A 21,119-nucleotide genomic window follows, 5' to 3' on the forward strand; every position below is an offset into this window, starting at 1 on the left:
CTGAAGCCCAACACCTTTCACACCCCCCACCACCTCCTCACCGTCTCCGTGGGTGGCCGGGGGATGCCCACAAACAGGTGGTCCAGGAAGTTGGCACTGCGCCCGAGGCCCAGTACTGTGTAGGGTAGCTGGAGGGAGAGGTGAGCCGACTGGCTCAGCTGGCCCGCTGTGGAGAGACAAAGAGAGAGGCGGACGAGAGAGAGAGAGAGAGATATGGGGAAGGAGAGAGGGGGAGAGAGAGAGAGATTGAGTGCTTATTAGGATGCTGGCAAAGTAAATATACATTGGCCAAGTTACCATGAGTCGAAGGATGGGAGAGAGAGCAAGAGCAAGCGAGAGAGTGAGAGTGAGAGTGAGAGAGAGAGAGAGAGAGGGAGAGAGAGAGAGGGGGATGCTATCCTGGGGTTAGGGACAGCATCACCAGAGCTTGAAGGGCCATAAAAAAGTATGATAAAACAGAGAAGACAGAGCATCCAACCCGGGCCTGTCCAGCACCTCCTCTCTGTAACACCACCTAACCCACCCATACTCTGTGCTTCACTTGCTCCATACCTTCTGCCTTATCTGACCCCTGGCATCTTCTTACTCTCTCTCTGATTCTGGTGGTCTGTTCTCAACCCCCCACAGCTCCTCCCCTGCTCTTTGGGCTCACTTGCTTCCTTCCTCTCCTTTCCATTTCTCTCTCCCCTCTGCTCTGCTCCATCTCGCCCACGCTGCCCAACACTGCCAAGTGCAGCCGACATAAATCAACCCTCTACATGGTACAAAGAGAGAGAAACAGAGACAGCGAAATGGAGAAAGATAGAGAGGAAGATAGGGGAAGAGAGAGCCTCAAGGTGGACAGTGATCAGAACTAATGTGGATGGACTCTGTGTTGCAGGCCAACAGGAACACAGTAGCTTTGCTCTGCTCTTTTATGCATCTTCACTGAAGTTCATTTCAGTTTGCCACCATTCAGTTCAGTCCAGTTCATTTCTGTTTAATTCACTACTGTTCAGTTCAGTTCTGTACAATTTGTGGTCAAATACAGTTTAGTTTTGTTGGCTTCTTCTGGATCTCCACCTTGCCATAATGGACAAGCTTGCGTGTACCAATGATCCCAAGAGCTATGCCATCCGGAGCCTGGCTCCTGGTAGGATAACCCAAGACAGATTGGTCAAGGGGGAGGTTCCCGACGAAGTGTGATCCAACAAAGACCTCAACGGTGGAACTGGCAGAAGACGTCTCCAGATCACAACGGCAGTGAAAGTGGATGAAGGCTGCAACAGAGGGTGGTCCCCAATCGTCTTGGTTCTCCATGCCATTGGACTCTGGCCACCCCCTGCCAAGGACCATGTGGTGGCTGCAGGCGCATCAGCCACTCCATATAAAAAGCTGTCATGTGCAGGCGTCCTCCCATTATGCGGCTCCCAGGATCAGCCTCTACACCCACCCGAGGACCCAGAGGGAGGATGGTCATACTCGACTCCAAGTGACCACCGATGATGATGAGTTTTGTTGGGTTCAAGCCTGCTCAACCCAGATCAGCTCATTTTACTTTAACATCTGTCTTCTATGTGCTACTTTCTCATTGTAGGAGTAAAGCTGAACTGTTGTCTTGGCAATGCAGTGTATGGGGGTATTTGCTTGATATTTGATCGTCATGTGGGTGCAAGAATATGATTAAGTCTGGGGCAAGGCTTCTAAGAGAGGGTAAAATACGGAATTATAGCTGTAAAACCTGCCCATGATGTCACAACATAGGGCCCATGTAAAAGTTTATCGATTTATTCATTTAAAATTGTCTGCAGTTTGTATATTAGATAGCCCTATGGACTCTTGTGACTTTACAAAAGCCATCTTTTCTGGCTGGTAGTTGTGGGGTTTGGAAGACGAGACAGTATAATTGCTTTAATTAGAGAGAGAGAGAGAGTTCTGGGGTTTGGAAAATGAGACAGTATAATTACTTTAATTGGAGAGATAGACAGAGAGACAGACAGAGAGACAGACAGACTGACAGACCGACAAAGCCCTAGCATCTAACATTCACTTCAGATGAAGCCTTGTCTACAGTGTGCATTTACGTATTTGTGACATTTAACAAGGATGTGTGTGAACAGTCTCATGCTGCACAGTGAGAGCTGTGCAATACGGCACGGGCTCTGACTTCGCCTGAATGCTGTTTGACTCAGAACTTTTCATAATAACGTGGTACGTTAACAGACTGAGGGAAGACAAGGGGGGAGAGAGAGAGACAAAGAAAGAGAGAGAGACTAATTAGTATCAGCAAATAGCCTTTTGGAAGGTAATGTAACAAATGTGCAAGACACACAGACACATAAGAATGGAAGAAAACGACAATCCTGGATCCACAGAATCAGCAGGCTGCGAGGGTGTTTTGAGAGAACAAAACATGGCTCTTGCACACAAGCCTGCCTAACATCTAAATGTCAGATTGTGTTTTAAAAGGTTACATTCTTTTTCATGGAAATAGACACGCACACACTCACTCACTCACTCACTCACTCACTCACTCACTCACTCACTCACTCAGTCACTCACACACACACACACACACACACACACACACACACACAGATTTTTTTCCAAGTGCACATTTTAAATACCATATAATTGCTTTTGTTAAAATTCACTACTTTACAAAATGTTCCCGAATAAACATTGTCACTCTTGTGGAACATTAAATAAAATCTCCTCTGGTTTTAGCCTCCTAGCTTACTAGTAACTCAGCTATATCCTGATAGGATTTCACTGCTAATCAACATCAGGATGTTGGAAGCTGCTGCTTGTTGTAATGGGGGAGCTACTGATTAAATAAACCCAATTGAAAACTTTGAGGAGCTTAAAAGCAGCAGTTGGTATGAAGCACTCTTCAAAGAAACATTACCTCCAAAAACATTTGCTGACCGTCTGTGAAACACTGCTTTTAGAATATTTCGGAGAGAGAGCGAGAGCGAGAGCGAGAGAGAGAGAGCGAGAGCGAGAGAGAGAGACAGAGAGAGAGAGAAGAGAAACAAGCTAGTAAACAGACATAAAACACCTCTTTTCAGCCTTCTGGCAGTGATGACCTCTTTGAACTTGCACACAGCAGGAGGAACAAAAAATCATGCATATCAATACACCCGTAAGCAAGAAAAAGAAATTCTGTGATCTGTGGCATTGCCACTGTTGACAGCATGTACCGTATAAACATGTAGCAGGTCTTTTTGTAAGATACACACCAGCAACCACCATCAACCACCACTGTCCATTTGCTGTCCATGCACTGTTACATTTCCAAACGCCTGCCTGGCCCTAACATGACCCGTCTTCAATACAAACCAAACAAAGTGAAATATAAATCAGCCTTGATGGTTAAGCCCATTGATCCAATGCACACTTGAAAAAAAAGTCAAAAAATGATGACATCATCAATCCAAAGAGTTATCTGAAATAAAAAAAAAAGTCAGCATTTGGTAAAAATAAAGTAAAAAAACCCAAAACAAATCCAAAACATCTGAAGCTCTGTCTTGCATGTCTGTACTTAGTACACCGACTCAGAGTCCAGATAGAGGTTTTTCTGGATTGCAGAGAATCCTACAGAGAGAGGAGCGGGCAGGTAGACGAACATACCACTTCTCCAAGGAGGAGAAAGGAACCGAGAAAACCATGTTGACTTCACTGACATTTACTGCTCCCTTTTCACAATTTGCCGGTTTGGCACTCAACCTCCATTCACCACGCCAGGCTGGAGAAGAGGATTTTGAGGGGATCTTACCTTTAAGCTAGGCTTGGTTTGATGTGTTCGACAGGCTGCCGTTTCTCGTCAGCGAGCCATAGGCGGTCTGGCTGGCTGACTGTCTGACTGAGTGCATGTCTTGCATTAGGCCACTCAGCAGGGTGGAGTGGGTTGGGGTGTGTGTTTCTGATGGAGAATCAGGCAGGGTTACATTACAGGCAGGAAGCCTGGCTTTACGTTCGCTGAAAACTGTTTGTGTTTGTGTGTGTGTATGTGTGTGGATTTTGGTTATAGAGGCTATGGATGGAGACCAGCCATTTCACAACATGGGGATGCTGGCAAGAATAATGTGCAGAGCGGTGTGTTTCAGTGCATGTGTGTGTCCTATCTCCCTGCAGCAGAGCTGGCGGAGGCCTTGGCAGTGTTCCGCCCTGCACACATGACTGACAGCCTCCAATCCTTCTCTTAGAAGACAAAGCCGGATTCAGCAAAGCCTCCATTTGTACGCCTGAGTGTCTGTAGTTTATTGAAAGTGAGGAATAGCGTGCACAAATGCACACATGTACACACAAGTAAACACATGTAAACACAGAGGCTCAGAGTGGAAAGCAAGCACAGCACACACACCAATATAGTATATCAGTAAGTAAGTATTACTTTGCTTGACAGCCCTGCCACAAGTCTAAACAAAGATGTTTGCATGCATTCGCGTGCACACACACACACACACACACACACACACACACACACACACACACACACACACACACACACACACACACACACACACACAGACATACGCATGACCACACACAGACAATTCAAAGGTAAGCGTTGAGTCAAGGCATTAAAGTTGCAGTATTTGCTCTGATTAGGATACAGAGCGAGACAGAGAAAGAGCACACCAAGAACAAGTTCTTCTCAATTCCTGCATTTCAGTTTACCTCTCCATATTTTAAAACTGAGTCTTTTCTCTTTCTCAACTGATTATGATGATAGCCTCCTGCAGGTCATAACCAACAATTCAGCCACCCCTTTAAAGAGAGCAACAAGTAGCCTGGCATCCAAGAGCAGTGGGTGACAGCTGTTTGTGAAACCACATTGAATTTTTCCTTATACGTCTATGTGAATATGGGATTTGGGCACATTAACACACAAGACGGCGACATGTTGGCCCAGTGGTTAGCGCTGTTGCCTAACACAAGAAGGTCCTGGGTTTGAACCCTGGGGTTGTCCAACCTTGGGGGTCATCCCAGGTCATCGTCTGTGTAGAGTTTGCATGATCTCCCCGTGTCTACGGTGGGTTTTCTCCATGTGCTTTGGTTTCCCCCACCATCAAAAAGACATGCGGGTTAATACTCCCATCTGTGCCCCTGACCAAGGCATGTCAAGACGAATTGGAGTTGGTCCTCGGGCACTGCATGGCAGCTGCCCACTGCTCCTAGCTACACAGCTAGGATGAGTTAAATGCAGAGGAAGAATTACCCCATGGGGATTAATAAAGTAGTAAAAAAAGAAAAAGGAAAAAAAGACATACACACAGCATGTTTCCTGTGATCAGAAATTCAGTATTTTGAATCTCATCCTCCATGTTTCCTAGAAGCTGTGCAGTTCCAGGACCCCCAAGGTACTTGCGGGGACTGTATGAGGTATTGTAAGAATTGGTGTTAAATTAAGCCAAACTCATTAGAGATACTGCACTGCTGGATTTTCTCTATTTTTCATACCTGTTTACCTGTGGTATAGACATTTAAAGTAGTTTGTACCAAACTGCAGAAAACCAAGAAAAAGATCCCCTTGGTTGGGGATCTGTATGGCAGTGATCTATGGTGCATGTGTATCTGTTATACCAGTGGCTCCCAACTTCTTATTTTGGAGTACTTTCATACATCTGAGAAAAGTTGAGCTCTACTCTCTAACCAACAGTCTTAAAAAATTGTATCCGGATGCTTTGTTTCCTGATGTCTCTTCATTTTGCTTGGCTTCGTGTTATCTTTAGCTAGTTTCTTTCCATTAATCACAGATTCCATAGAACCAGAATTAAGGAAGCTTTTAGGGTAAAGCCTAAGCCCCATTTTTTTTGACAAAAGACAAAACATGAAGTAGAGGAGATTATTACATTATTTCTGCTCACTCATAATGAATTGCCATTTACGGAAGCCGACTTTTTTTTGGGTAACATTTGTTTTTTCCAACTTTGCATTTTTGGTGAGTAAACTTTGCCCTGCTATCTAAGAAGGATAAAACCCAGATTCTACAGGGTCCGAAGCCTTTATTCATCATCCCACATAAAAGTATGGCAAGAGTTTGACTTTTAGGCTTGGCTTATGTGTCTCTCTTCACTGGATATGACACAACATTATGAGCAGACACTCTCAGCACAAAGATACGCTAATGTTATGACTGTAGCATTTTTTCACTAAGGAAAATGTGTGTATCTGCACCGTCAGCATGCTAACTATGACCACACATCTACCTTACACTGATGCAGAAAAACATGTTTTTAGAGGTTCCCAGTGCTCGTCGCTATAGAAACTGTTTTTTCCCCTGATGGCAAAAAAGGAGCAAATGGTCCAAATTGGGGTGAGATTGTGAGAGGCGACTGCACGAGAGAGAGAGAGAGAGAGAGAGAGAGAGAGAGAGAGAGAGAGAGAGTGATACGAGAGTAAAAAAAATAGTCTGCACACACACACACACACACACACACACACACACACACACACACAGAGCTTGGAAAGCCCTTTTCCCATACAATGGCAAAAAGATCTTTAAAGAGATTTGCAAGGAAAACGCTGCATGAGAGAGAGTGTGAGAGAGTGAGAGAGAGGGAAAGAGAGAAAGGTGATAAGGAGGAAGGCCCAGAGAGCTCTATCCTTGTTGTGTCCTTATCAACAGCCAGCCCTGCACTACTTCTTACACACAGTACAAAACTCATTATGTTGACACCAGCACCCAACCTGACATACAAAACACCATAGATGGGTGTGTATGTGCGTACATACATACACACTTCAGAAAGTGTTTAAAAAAGTGTCTTTTGCAAGTGGACTTTGGAGAAGCGAAGTTTAGATGACACCCAGTTACTTTTATATGACTCAGGTCAAAAGTATTAAGACAGTATGCACAGGGGCTTCTGATTGCCTTCACATTAAGTATCATATCTGAAAACGGATTGAGTGGCTGATTCTGAAAAAAAAACATATTTGAGCAAAAATATATCTTAAAGAATTGCTTAAGTTTGTCTCTGATTCATTTATGAATATTTTGAGCAAATGGGAGGAAAACGGCGTAACAGAAAAGGCTTATCCTGGGATGATAACTCCCTTACTCCAATAAATGTTAACTCAGTGGGGTCACCACTGTCATCAGTGATGTCATTGAAAAGCTGCTCCGTGATGTCATCAGTTATGAAATGAACTGAGTCTTTAGTCTCACTGTTCGTGATGTCATAAAATGGCTATTGATTGACACCACCGACGACGCCATGCGATGGCAATTCAGTGATGTCATAGGACAGCTATTAAGTAATGTCATCGGCAATGTCACAAAATTGCTGTTTGGTATGTCAAAGTACAGAATCTACCACAGTCCCTGTAGTCATGAATCCTCATCACATCCAAGTGCTTTTCGGCAGTTCCATTACCTGAACCATAGGATGCAAGAAAATTGGATGGATTGCATGTAATAATGAGAGAAACTATCATGCCTCAACAGGAGGCTAATGATATTCCACCACAAACAACAAATCCCTGAAGTGAAGTTTAAAGAGAATCCTGCCCTTATGCTTAAAACCTACCAGTCTCGCTCCAAATCTCTCATTTTCTTACCAATGATACCTAGAGGTTGTTGCCGTTATCTCCCCCTCTCCTAAAGATGTCTGCATTGGTGGACAAACAGCAGTCAGCAACAAGCACAGTAAAACTGATGACAACTACCTCTTTCAAAATTCTTCATTCAGCAAGGAAGTGAAAGGGTCTGCCCTCGGACCAACTAATGGTCCATCTGGACACAGTTGTCCTGTACGGCAGTGATAAGCTGTCCAGATTGATAAGCATAACACTTTACATTGGGATGGACAGACAGTACGATAAGGTACAGGCACACTGTGATGCACAAATGCATGCATCTATGCCCCCGCGCGCGCACACACACAACATTTAAATAGATGTCTGTTTTTAGTCTTTTTCAACAGGGTTTAACCCCAGTGTTTTGAAGTTTGAAGTCTTTGTTTCGATAACCGGCTGTTGTGCCCACATCAACTATCTGTGTCCATGTCTCTCTGCCAGGGAGACCCAGCTGTGGCACAGATTTGCCATATTGTCAAAATGAGGAAAAGTAGACCAAGTGCTTTTCTAGGCTTTCAGCTTGGAGCCCTGGAACCTGGTCAAATGTAGGTTAGGATATCATTTAGATTTCAATTCCTGTTTCATTTATTGAATCATGGTTCTGATTCTTATAATTTCTGAGGAAGAATGGTTTCAAAAGCAAAAATCACTCTTGGTACAGCATTTGGGCTTGAGGTTGTTGGCTATCTCCCTACACCTAGAAAGTATTACTATTACATTTGGACAGAAAATGAAATGGAAATATTCCTTTAGTTAGTTAAAATATTTCATGGGGTACGCCGCAGTGCAATGGCCATTTAAATTTCTTCACTGTCTTTGCTGGGCAGCATGGAATATGCCAATGAATGTCAAAAATTATCTCCCATGAGTTTAGTGTTTACCGGTAGTTGTCACCTGTCATTACAACGCAACCATCATTGGTGCTGTTGCGCCCTGCACATGAAGTTGTTTTTTTTTTGTTCTGAAAAACACAAGTTGATGGAAACATGTAGTAATTTATATTTTCTTTAATCAAATGAAGTCAAGGCAAGCCACATTTATTTTTGTCCAAAATCACAACGTAATCCCAAAGGGCTTTACCAACAGTGCAATATATGACATCCCCTATCGTCAGACCAGGCCTGGGCAAAGGCCGTCCCAGGGTTCGTATGCGGCAGCAACCTCATTCAATGTAGCCCGCGGAATCATGCTCAGATCACATAAAGAATCTGCATGGTAAAGTTCTGAAAAATGTATTTGTTATTCTAATTAAAAGTCCAATGAATACTTGCCTTTGTATAATAATTTAACTCCCACCACTTGTGGGACATTTATTTTGAAAGGACTTATGAATAACAACTGCACGAGGGCAGACTGACTGACAGGCTGACACACACACAATTACAAATAGTAGCAAGCTAGAAATCGTGCAAAAATTAGTTTTTCAAAGATTTCAAAAAGAAAAGTAGGCAATGAATGTAGGGTGTTCCAGAAAGAGTGGACATCGAAGTATTTCTTTATTGCGGTATCAGAGAAAGCTGTGTGCTTAGTGTGCAAAGAGAACATTGCAGTCTTGAAAGACTACAACGTATCCCAACACTTCCAGACAAAGCAAGCAGAGAAATACAGGGATATGTTTTCTGAGAAGAGGGCAACTGCCTCGAAAGAGTTGCTTTCTCAGTGGCAAAAGCAGCAAGGACTTAAAAAAAAAACTGCATTCAGCAAACAACAGAATTGTGAGAGTTAGCTATGTACTGTCTCACAAAATTGCTAAACATTGCAAGCCATTTGCTGAGGGCGAATTCATTAAAGAATGGTTAATTGACTCTGCAGCAATACTTTGCTCCAACAAGAAAGAGCTGTTTGAAAATGTTTCCCTGTCAAGACCAACAGTGACACAGCATGTTGAGGACATCACAGAGAATATGGAACAACAGTTGAAAGACAAGGTAAAAGATTTCACCTATTTCTCCTTGGCCCTGGATTAGAGAAGTGATGCACATGACACAGTGCAGTTGTTGATATTCTTACACAGAATAACCCCAGACTTTGAGATTACAGAGGAGCTTGCTTCAGTGCAGTCAATGAAGAGCACAGCCACAGGGAAAGATTTACTGGGGGAGTTTAATAAGTGTGTGGCAAAGCTGGGACTGAGTTTTGAAAAGTTATCCAGTGTGACCACTGATGGCTGCCCAAACTTCACAGGAAAAAAAGTTGGCCTTTTGAAAAGGATACAAGATCAAGCAGTTGAGCTGAACCTAGATCAGAAAATTATTTTCCTGCACTGCATTATTAATCAGGAGGTGCTTTGTAAATGTGTTCTGAAAATGAGCCATGTTGTGGATACTGTCACTAAAGTGGTAAACTTCATAAGAACAAAATCTTTAAACCACAGGAAGTTTGTGTCACTGTTGGAAGAGAGAGTGGGGTCATGCAGATCTCCCCTACCACACAAACACAAGTTGGCTGAGTTTGGGGAAGGTGCTTAAAAGTGTGTGGGACCTGAAGTCGGAAATTGTTGAGTTTTTGCAAATGAAAGGAAAATATGTGGATTTCCCTCAGCTGCAAGATAAAGCACAGTTGGCTAATTTTGCCTTCATTATTGACATCAAGCTGTTGCTTTCCTCTCCTTTCGCCTTCAATGTGGAAAACAATGTCACTTATGAGGTTCTATGCATCTTTTGATGAAAAATCTTTCCAAAGATTATCAGTCATGCTCAGAAGATGTTTGTACTGTTTGGGTCAATCTATGTATGTGAACAGACATTTTCAGTGATAAAATATGACAAGTCAAGGCACAGATCATCGCTTACTGACTCTCACCTCTTAGCAATCCTGCATAGTGACGTCAGAAACTATACCTGACTTTACTGCTCTAATCAATGCCCATCAGAGACCTCACTCCTCATACTGATTGAGCAGTTTTAAATGTAATGTTGAGTGCTCTCGTGTTTTTGTGCATACCCATTAAGAAGAGCTCTGTCCGTAGTGCTGAATGCACAGTGTACTTTTCCCTCCGTGTAGTTCGTTGCATGTTTAATAATGAAAATACCTACCAAAAGGAGAGCATGGATGTGGTTTATGTCTGTGCATGTTAAAAAAGTAAAATAAGCAACACATCTGGGTATGACTTACAGTAGATACAGCAACGCATTCATGCAAAGGATGCATCATTCTGTAACATGATTCTAGCCTATGATGGGAAAAATATATTCTAATGTGGCCCTCCATGGAAAATAATTGCCCAGGCCTGCTTTAGACCCTCGAATTGGACGAGGAAAAACTCCACAAGAAAAACCTTATTGGGAAATAAACTGAGAGAAACCTCAGGAAAAGCAGCAGAGGAGGGATCCCTTTTCCAGGATGGACAGACATGCAATAGGTGTTGAATGCAGAGTTGTCAGGAATAACAGAATTATAATGTACAACCGGAGATTACACACAGAGCAAGGTAACATAGAAAATAAAACCACCTGCCTAATATTGTGTAGGTCCCCCTCATGCCGCCAAAACAGCTCTGACCCGCTGAGGCATGAACTCCACAAGACCTCTGAAGGTGTCCTTTGGTATCTGGCACGAAGACGTAAGCAGCAGATCCTTTTAAATCCTGTAATTTGCGAGGTGGGGCCTCCATGGATTGGGCTCGTTCTTCCAGCACATCCCACAGATGCTCGATCAGATTGAGATCTGGGGAATTTGGAGGCCGAGGTAACACCCTGAACTCATGTTCCTCAAACATTCCTGAACAATTTTTACAGTGTGGCAGGGCACATTATCCTGCTGAAAGAGGCCACTGTCATCAGGGAATACCATTGTCATGAAGAGGTGTACCTAGACTGCAACAATATTTAAATAGGTGGTATGTGTCAAAGTAACGTCCATATAAATGCCAGGACCCAAGTTTTCCCAGCAGAACATTGTCCAGAGCATCACACTGCCTCCACCAGCTTGCCTTCTACTCATAGTGCATTCTGGTGCCATCTCTTCCCAATGTAAACCACACACACACACACACACACACACACACACACACACACACACACACACACACACCCGTTGTCCACATGATCTAAAAGAAAACGTGATTCATCAGACCAGGCTACCTTCTTCCATTGTTTCATGGCACAGCTCTGATGCTCATGTGCCCATTATAGGTTCTTTCGGTGGTAGACCGGGTCAATCATGGGAACTCTGACTGGTCTGTGGCTATGCAGCCCCACATGCAGCAAGCTGTTTCAGCAAATTGAGCTACAGTAGCTCTTCTGCCGGATTGGACCAGACAGGCTAGCCTTCACTCCCCACGCACATTAATGAGCCTTGGGCGCCTATGACCCTGTTGCCGGTTCACCGGTTGTCTTTCACTGGACCAGTTTTGGTAGGTTCTGATCACTGCATACCGGGAACACCCCACAAACCTGCCGTTTTGGAGATGCTCTGACCCAGTCGTCTAGCCATCACAATTTGGCCATTGTCAAATTCGCTCAGATTTTTATGCTTGCCCATTTTCCTACTTCCAACACATCAACTTCAAGAACCAACTGTTCACTTGCTGGCTAATATATCCTACCCCTTGATAGGTGCTATTGTAACAAGATAATCAATGTTATTCACTCACCTGTCAGTGGTTTTAATGTTTTGGCTGATTGGTGTACAGTTAATACATACACTCACTGGCCACTTTATTTGGTACACCTTGCTAGTACCGGGTTGGACCCCCTTTTGCCTTCAGAACTGTCTTAATCCTTTGTGGCATAGATTCAACAAGGTACTGGAAACATTCCTCAGAGAGTTTGGTCCATATTGACATGATAGCATCACGCAGTTGCTGCAGATTTATCAGCTGCACATCCATGATGCGAATCTCCCGGTCCACCACATCCCAAAGGTGCTCTATTGGATTGAGATCTGGTGACTGTGGAGGCCATTTGAGTACAGTGAACTCATTGTCATGTTCAAGAAACCAGTCTGAGATGATTCGAGCTTTATGACATGGCGCGTTATCCTGCTGGAAGTAGCCATCAGAAGATGGGAACACTGTGGTCATAAAGGGATGGACATGGTCAGCAACAATACTCAGGTAGGCTGTGGCGTTGACACAATGCTCAATTGGTACTAAGGGGCCCAAAGTGTGCCAAGAAAATATCCCCCACACCATTACACCACAACCACCAGCCTGAACCATTGATACAAGGCAGGATGGATCCATGCTTTCATGTTGTTGATGCCAAATTCTGACCCTACCATCCGAATGTCGCAGCAGAAATCGAGACTCATCAGACCAGGCAACGTTTTTCCAATCTTCTATTGTCCAATTTTGGTGAGCCTGTGCGAATTGTAGCCTCAGTTTCCTGTTCTTAGCTGACGGGAGTGGCACCCGGTGTGGTCTTCTGCTGCTGTAGCCCATCTGCCTCAAGGTTCGACGTGTTGTGCGTTCAGAGATGCTCTTCTGCATACCTCGGTTGTAATGAGTGGTTATTTGAGTTACTGTTGCCTTTCTATCAGCTCGAACCAGTCTGGCCATTCTCCTCTGACCTCTGGCATCAACAAGGGATTTTCACCCACAGAACTGCCGCTCACTGGATATTTTCTCTTTTTCGGACCATTCTCTGTAAACCCTAGAAATGGTTGTGCGTGAAAATCCCAGTAGATCAGCAGTTTCTGAAATACTCAGACCAGCCCGTCTGGCACCAACAACCATGCCACATTCAAAGTCATTTAAATCACCTTTCTTCCCCATTCTGATGCTCGGTTTGAACTGCAGCAGATTGTCTTGACCATGTCTACATGCCTAAATGCATTGAGTTGCTGCCATGTGATTGGCTGATTAGAAATTTGTGTTAAGGACCAGTTGGACAGGTGTGCCTAATAAAGTGGCCGGTGAGTGTAGAATTTAGCAGATAAAATTTAAATGTATTGGGTAATAAAAATTGTAAGGGGAGTGCAAGGCATATTTATCAACTTCTCAAAACCTTGCTTAAAATTGTTAAACATTTAGACGTAAACAAAGCTAATGGTCTGAAAGAATCTGCATTTCCATCCATCCATTGTCCAAACCACTTATCCTAATCTGCTTTTGTGTTGCTGAAACACTTACAGAGGAGATGCAAAGCATGGCATCACAGATCGATAAAAATTCTTCATGTCTCCCTTTAGGAGTACCATGCTTCTCTTTTTCACTTTCCTTACAAACATTTTCTTTTTCCCTCAACTCCTTTGTTTGCCCTTTATTTGATCTCAGTCTCTTCTCTCCCCTCTAATCTCCTTGTCATTTGATCTCTTCTGGTATCTTTTCCTTTTCCAAACAGTCTTTTCGGATTTGTCCCCCCAATCCATGCCTGTCTTGCTCTCACAACTTTTCTCTCCATCCTCGACACTCCGCTGCTCCACCTTGGCCTAAGGTATGCGAGTCTGCCCTTCCCACTACAGTTCTCATGGTAGCTAAATGGTTTTGACAACAATGACCTTTAAGTGCCAAATTAAAGGCATATATTGAACAGACATTATTGATTAAAACGGGCTGCATATCAGGCAGACTGAGGCATTGATAAGCATTCGAACAAACTCAATAGATTAACCACTACCTTGAGTAAACAGCAATAGTGCAGTAAATCAACATGCACAAAAGCAAGTTTAAGTACAATTTCAAGATGTCTGCATGTCTTTAGACTTTATGTAGAGTGTAGGGGTAATACATGGCAGTTGTCAACAAGACCATTTGTGTAGGATTTTCCTGCTGGGTTAACAGATAAGGCATTGTGGTTCAGATTTGAGAGAACAGTCCTAGGTTTTGAATCCACCTTAGAACACTTATGACATGCCTATCTCTTTACCCTAATCTTTCAATTGCTACTAACCCACCAAACTATAGATGGACATAAGGTCCACCTTCTCATTGCACTTTCAACCATGGACTTTTGTCAAGGTATTGCCACGATGGAAAGCTTCAGTTAACCCTGACCATAACCTTAATCAGGGCCCTTACTGTAAAACCTCAACCTAACCTCTTCTGTAATGTGTTTGAGACATTACTGACTACTGTCATGAGAGGTTCTGAGCTGCTGCAAGCCTCCAACAGATGTCCTTGGTTGAGAGGAGGAACGGGGAAGTGCTAAGGTCGAATCTAAGTTGGTGAACTCATAATTGCCTGACCTTCCAGTCAATCTTCACCTTCCTATGTGATAAAGGCCAAAGAAAAGGCTACTGGCAACCCCCCACCCAAACAAACAAGATATAAAAAAATGATGCACTTAACTGTGTCTATGTCCCAATCTCCTCTGACCCTCCTCAACAAGCCCGCCACTTCCAATCCATTCAAGCTGTTTGGATAACAGAGTCTGCTCAACCCTTTAAGTCCTAGAGTTTCTTGAGATGTGTTTGTTGGGGAGCTGTTAAGCTGTTACAGTGGAATATGTGTTTCTGCAAGCTTGTTTACATACTGTATGTGTGTGTGTGTGCCACAGAGTGTGAGTCAGCCGTTGCTAATCTGGTGAACTCATTAGCCTAATTGGACAGTCTGCAGAGAGCTCTATATTGATCTAGTCCTGTTATGACTCTCCTCCCTATCATCTCTCTAGCGTGTTGCCCTCTCGCCACTCTCCTCCCCCATCTCACACGAACCTCCTATACCCTGTATTCCCTCTCAAATCATTAAATCCTTGGCAGCGCAGATACACTGGGATCATCTGGAAAAAGTGTGAGCTGGCTTCACTGTGCTCTTCAAAGTGTTTCTGGATGCCTGCATTACAAACTTATTCATTTATTCTTTTTTTGGAGCTTGCTGACAAAATAGGACAATAAGCGCCATGTAGCTCATTTCAGGAGAAGCCCTTATAACACAATTTCTATGGCATTTACTGGTAATTTAGAAATACATGATTTACAAGTCTAAGAGCTAGGGATGAGTGTTTCCAGCTTGGCTCTGCCTTCTTATATTTCCCTACAGACAGACAGAGAGAGACACAATATCTCAAATAAATAATTCTATTCTTTTCAAACTGCCCCCTGATACCTCTCTCAATCTCCTTCTGACCCTCTTTGCCCTCCTCTCTCTCTCTTTTCCATCCTCATATGTTGGCTCATTTGTCCCTCCCTCCCCTCTAGCCACCCTGTCTCTGTGCTACCTTCATTCCCCCCCAAAACACACACACAAAATACCACACAAACCTCAGTAGGAGTTTGCTGATAATGAGGTGTGGTGTCAGAATCACAGCTCAGGCTCATTCATCCACCCTGTTTAGTAAGGCACGCACACGAACGCACATACGCACACACACACACACACACGCACACGCACACACACACCCACACCCTACCTCTCCTACCCCTCTCTGGCAACCCCCTCCCCGGAAACATGCAACCACACATACTTTGGAGATGTATTTCCAATTAATTTCCATTCACAACTATAGATCTTCATTTTAGAACATGAGAAGTTCCAAGTGGAGTCAAGTACACGCTGGTTGTTGAGATGACCATTGGTTTGAAAATGTTTTGATCTGGAACTATCTGTGTTGTATAAGAGGCAAATATACAGAGTCTCTGAGGTAAAACACCTGACCTGTACTCCTACACAGACTGCCATTCACACCTACGCAGGGAGAGAAAGATAAAGAGTGAGATCATGTGTCAGTGGCCCTGTTTAGACATGGTATTAACATGCATCTTGGGGTGATCCGATCACAAGTGGAAAGCTCTAAGTACGTCTGTTCACACCTGGCATTAGAATGCATGTCCACATGCGTCTTGAGTGACCACTTGTGATCGGCTTTCACTTCCCTGCTCTATATGCAAATAAACACGTACGTCAGTGGTAGGGGTTTGCGATTTAGCCTCGGTTGCAAGCAGAGAGAGGGAGCATGGCTCGCGACAGAGTAGAAGCAATAGGGAGGCTGACTGATCAGCCTCAGTGTATCAAACTAACAACCTGTCCCTTATATACTGCAGTGAAGCTGGGTCCTGGGCTGACTGACTGACACACAGGGAGACACAGGCAAAACACAGGGCTGAAGAGAGGGAGAAAATGGGAGCCACATACTCTGAAAGAAGAGAGTGAGGAAACAGCTCTGGCACCAGAGCACACAGGCCCGTGCGAGTGAACAAATGAAAGACATTATTAAATAAAGCCTGTGTTAATTGCCTAAAACCATGTCAACCTTCATCTCGAACCCTCCCCGTGGCATAGACGTGCCACAATCACGTAAACAAGTAAACACCTACAGAAACATAAGGAGAGAGGAGTTGAAGCAACAGGCATTAAACAAAATGAGACATCTTTGTTCAATCGAGCCTCACTTTAATGTGCCATCAATTAGTATGATAAATTTCATCTCTGTAAATTATCAGTCAATTATTCTATAAAAGTATGTTTTCATACAAAATTTGAAGTGCTCTTAAAGAAATACAATAAATCATCCCATAACAGGTTTTTAAAAAGTGCTGTGTAAATAAATATTATTCTGATGATGATGTAGATGACGATGATGTGTGAGAGCCTTAAGACCCCTGACCTGATATATTGCATTTCAGAAATAGCCTATTGTGGGTAAATAGTTTCACATTATTACAGTGGCATGGACACAGCAAATGTGCCAGATAGAGACAAATGATCTGATGAAGAAAATTAAATTGAGTGAATTAGGAGCGTCAGGCTACGACTGTTTGCCTTCTTGCTTTTTGTGCTCAAAATACACAGCGAAAGTTGAAACTCATTCTTAAAAGTTTCTATGTGGGAAAATGTAAATGTCTGAACACTAAAGTTCGTAATTCTCAACCCGAACCCTGTCAGCCTCGACCTGATCACGTCGGTTCAGGCTCAGATTATTTAATTATTTTAGCAGGTTCGAGAGGGGCTGATAAATGAACTTGAACCTGTTGAACTTGAATGTGTAAGCGGGCAGAGCTCTTCCACAGTTGTGGGCCTGTGTGTCAGAAATTAGACGAGGTAAAAAAAAAAAAAAAAAAACTAAACCCAGAGGAGGCTTTGGTAAAACAAGCATCAAGTAGAGAGCGCCTGTGTTTTTATTCACTAAACTGCTGCTTTATAGCCTACCTGCAGTTGTTTGCATTTGGTCCATCACCTCTGACAGTTCAGCTGCGACTGACAGAATCACTAAGGATATTTTTTACTTTTGGATATTATTTGTATTACTTACGCAGAGGATGTCAGTTGACTAGGCGGTCCTTCAAATGCGATGTGGACAAATGCGTCTCAAGCCACCTCCGAATGTGGCCTGAGCGATTGGATCTCATGATGCATTGAGGACACATTGGGTTTATTTACACCTTTCTTAGAGCTGTCCACTTGTGATCAGATCACCCAAGACACATGTTAATGCCAGGTCTAAACAGGGCCAGTGTTGCTTTTGACCATTGGCAGGAAGAGAAGCTCTGTGCGTTATCACTAGATTACATGTCTCTCAGTGTGCATGTACATGTGTGCATGTCAAGGCGCTAATGTTACCTGTATCATATACGTAATTAAGAGCCCTATTTCTGCACCACAGCGTCCAGCAGAAGAGTGTGTAAGTGTGTGTGTGTGTGTGTGTGTGTGTGTGTGTGTGTGTGTGTGTGTGACAGACCAGAACAGCTCATGTCAGCACCGTGTCCCAAGCTTATCCCTCTCCCTGGCACTGAACCAAATCAGACAGACTCCATCTCCGCTCCTCTCTCCACTTCATCTATCTCTCTACTTCCCCCTCACCTGATTCTATCCAAACCCTCCACCTCCTGCCCAGCCACCGACCCACTTCTTTCTCCTCAACCTCATCATTCATCTCTCTCTTTCTCTAACACAATGTGTCTCTCTCTCTTGCTCTCTTTGTCTCCAGCCTATTTTCCATTCTACACCATTTAATCACTACTTACAAGCTCTGTTCTCTCTGTCCCTCAACCAAGCTCTCTCTCTGTGCCACCTTTCCTTCTTTTCATTCTGTCCATTTATTTGTATAATGACTCCTTTTTTCTTCCTCCACCCTGATTTTAATCCCCCTTCCATGCTATGCACTGTCTCTTTTGCTCGCTCTTTCAGAAGGGTGAAGGGTAAGTGAAGATCGTTGGGCCCCGGTGGAAAAGACCCAGAGTGTGTGCGTGTGTGTGTGTGGGCACATGCTCCATCATTGGTCATTTCTGACAGTCTTTGTGGTTGTTCCCTGGTCTTCAAGCTGCAAAATAAATACACTTTAAATCACAAAACAGACACACAAACAGACATACGTGCATGCACATGCACACACGCACATGTATACGCTCACACTCAGACAGACAGACATGCAACACACACACTCACACACATGCACGCCCACGGGCTGGCCTGCTCCCTGGCAACACTTTGCTGCTGTTAAATGAGGGGTCTGGGGAGTTGCACAGGCAAAGCCTCTAGCCCCCCCCCACACACACTTTTCTTTTTCTCCCACCTCCATTCATACATACACTAGTAAAATAACTCAGTGTGCTGCCTTAAAGCAGAAATATGCCCAGCCCCACTGGTGATAAATACTTGGAGTCTATTTATTAAACATGGCAACCCAAGAATATATTCATGTCTGGGGATTCTGAAAATTCTCCATGCCGGCGAATGCCAAGTAGACAGCCTGAGTCATACGAGGACTGCTTGCTCTGTCTGAGCAACAGACTGGCTGGGCAGAACTAGGTGAAAGCCAAGCTCTCTACTTTATATCAGCAGGTAATGTCACCTCAGCCATGAGGAGAAGTTAAAGTCAGACAAAAGGGAGGAAAAGGGAAGGAAACAAGTTACTTAAAGAATTTATGATTTTTTTTTAAGTGTTGAGACTGAATTAGTAGAATGTGCAAATGATGACGGAACTTGATATTAGGTGGGCAGGATAAATATTTTCCACAGTTGGCACACATCTTGATGAAGCATCTACAGCCATTTCAAGATTAGTTTAGGCAGTGTGGAATCCAGGCACTTACAGTTGTCTTGTACCGCCAAGGAAATAACAATTCGGGGATAATGTGATCTATGAGGTCCTACTTTGAATGAATACATAGCGCATGTGCCCCCCCCCCACACACACACAAAGAAAATTATACATATCACTAACCCTAGGGAGCCTGTGTATCTTGTTCTCACCTAGCTCAACTCTATGCCCATTCCCACAACATAAGATCAACGAGGTCCAACAGAAGCATAATCTAATTCAGACTGTCTACCAGCCTTTCTCTATGTCGTTATCAATTCATCTGCTTATCTACTCCTCTGGATTTATTCCCAACTTTTCCTACTCCTGCCGTGGAATTATCGGATATTTTTGTTAAAGAACCTGTGGCCCTTGCATGAGGGTTGAGACGCAGGGGAGGAAAGCACCCGGAGTGTTTGTGCGTTATCGGAAGAGAGGTTTACGCCTGGCACTGCCTGGCGATATTTCGCTCCAATGTGCGATCACTGTGCAATAAATTGGAGGAACTGCTGCTGATGGTGGAGGAAAAAAAAACTTCTCTCTATCCTCAGCTTTGCGCTTCACTGAGTTGTGGCTGAGTGGAATTATACTGGAGTCCGCGCTGCAGCTGCCCAGCTTCCGACTTTTCCACGCCGATCGCAAAATGTATCTGATGGGCAAGGCTAAGGGTGGAGGGATCTGCTTTTACATTAATAATGGCTGGTGCAGGGGCGTAACAGTGATTCTGCGGACATGTTCCCCTGATCTGGAGTAATTCATCATTGACTGCAAACCCCGCTACTCCCCCGTGAGTTCACATCATTCATTCTGGTCAGTGTTTACATTCCACCACAAGCTAATGTGCAGGAAAGCACAGTGGCTGCTCCCTGATCAGATACTGGATGTGGAGCGAAAGAACCCGGACTCCCCTGTTAATAGTCCTCAGCGACTTTAATAAAGGGAACATTAGTCACAAACTCTCAAAACACAGGCAGTTTATTAAATGTCTGACCAGACAGGGTAACACTCTGGACTACTGCTACACCACCACCCACAATGCATATTGCGCTGTTCCCCGCGCTGCACTGGAAAACTCAGACCATGTTTTGGTTCACCTGATCCCCACATACATGCAGAAAGTTGAACTGTCTAAACTGGTTATGAAGAAAACCATAAAGCAGAGCAGTGAAGCAGCAGAGGATCTGTGTGTATGCCTGGACAGCACAGATTGGGAGATGTTTAAGATGAGTTCACAGAGGCTGTGTCATATATCAGCTTCTCTGAAGAAAGCTGTATACCAGCACACACCAGGGTGTGTTATAATATGACAAGCCCTGGCTTTTAGCCAAATTCAGATGTCTTCATTTAGAAAAGAAGGGGCATTTTGTAGCGGGGGACAAGGAGGGGTTTACAGTGGCAATATACACAACTGGCAAGGCAGTGAATGAGGCCAAACGGAAGTATTCAGAGAAGATGGAACAGCACTTCTCAGCCAACGATTCTGCCTCAGTCTGAAAAGGGCTGAAAAAGATCACTAACTACAAACCCTAATGGTTTTAATGAGTTCTACTGCTGGACAAAGGGGTCAGCCTAGACTGTATCTCCCAATCACCCTGCCATCAGCCCCTGTACTCCAACAGCTTCATCCAACACCCCCCCCCCCCAAGATACCCATTTCCA

General features: G+C 43.9%; 1 protein-coding gene across 1 annotated transcript in view; it reads right to left on the reverse strand.

Annotated features, from left to right (window-relative positions):
• Positions 1 to 21,119, reverse strand: part of itfg1 (integrin alpha FG-GAP repeat containing 1) — a 293,844-nt gene that overhangs the window by 12,005 nt on the left and 260,720 nt on the right. Inside the window, exon 15 of the mRNA XM_056278335.1 lies at positions 42 to 166. Coding sequence (XP_056134310.1) covers positions 42 to 166 — 125 coding nt within the window. The remainder of the gene's footprint in view (positions 1 to 41; positions 167 to 21,119) is intronic.

The sequence above is a fragment of the Lampris incognitus genome, chromosome 4 (assembly GCF_029633865.1).
Source record: "Lampris incognitus isolate fLamInc1 chromosome 4, fLamInc1.hap2, whole genome shotgun sequence".
In the NCBI taxonomy this organism is placed as follows: domain Eukaryota; kingdom Metazoa; phylum Chordata; class Actinopteri; order Lampriformes; family Lampridae; genus Lampris; species Lampris incognitus.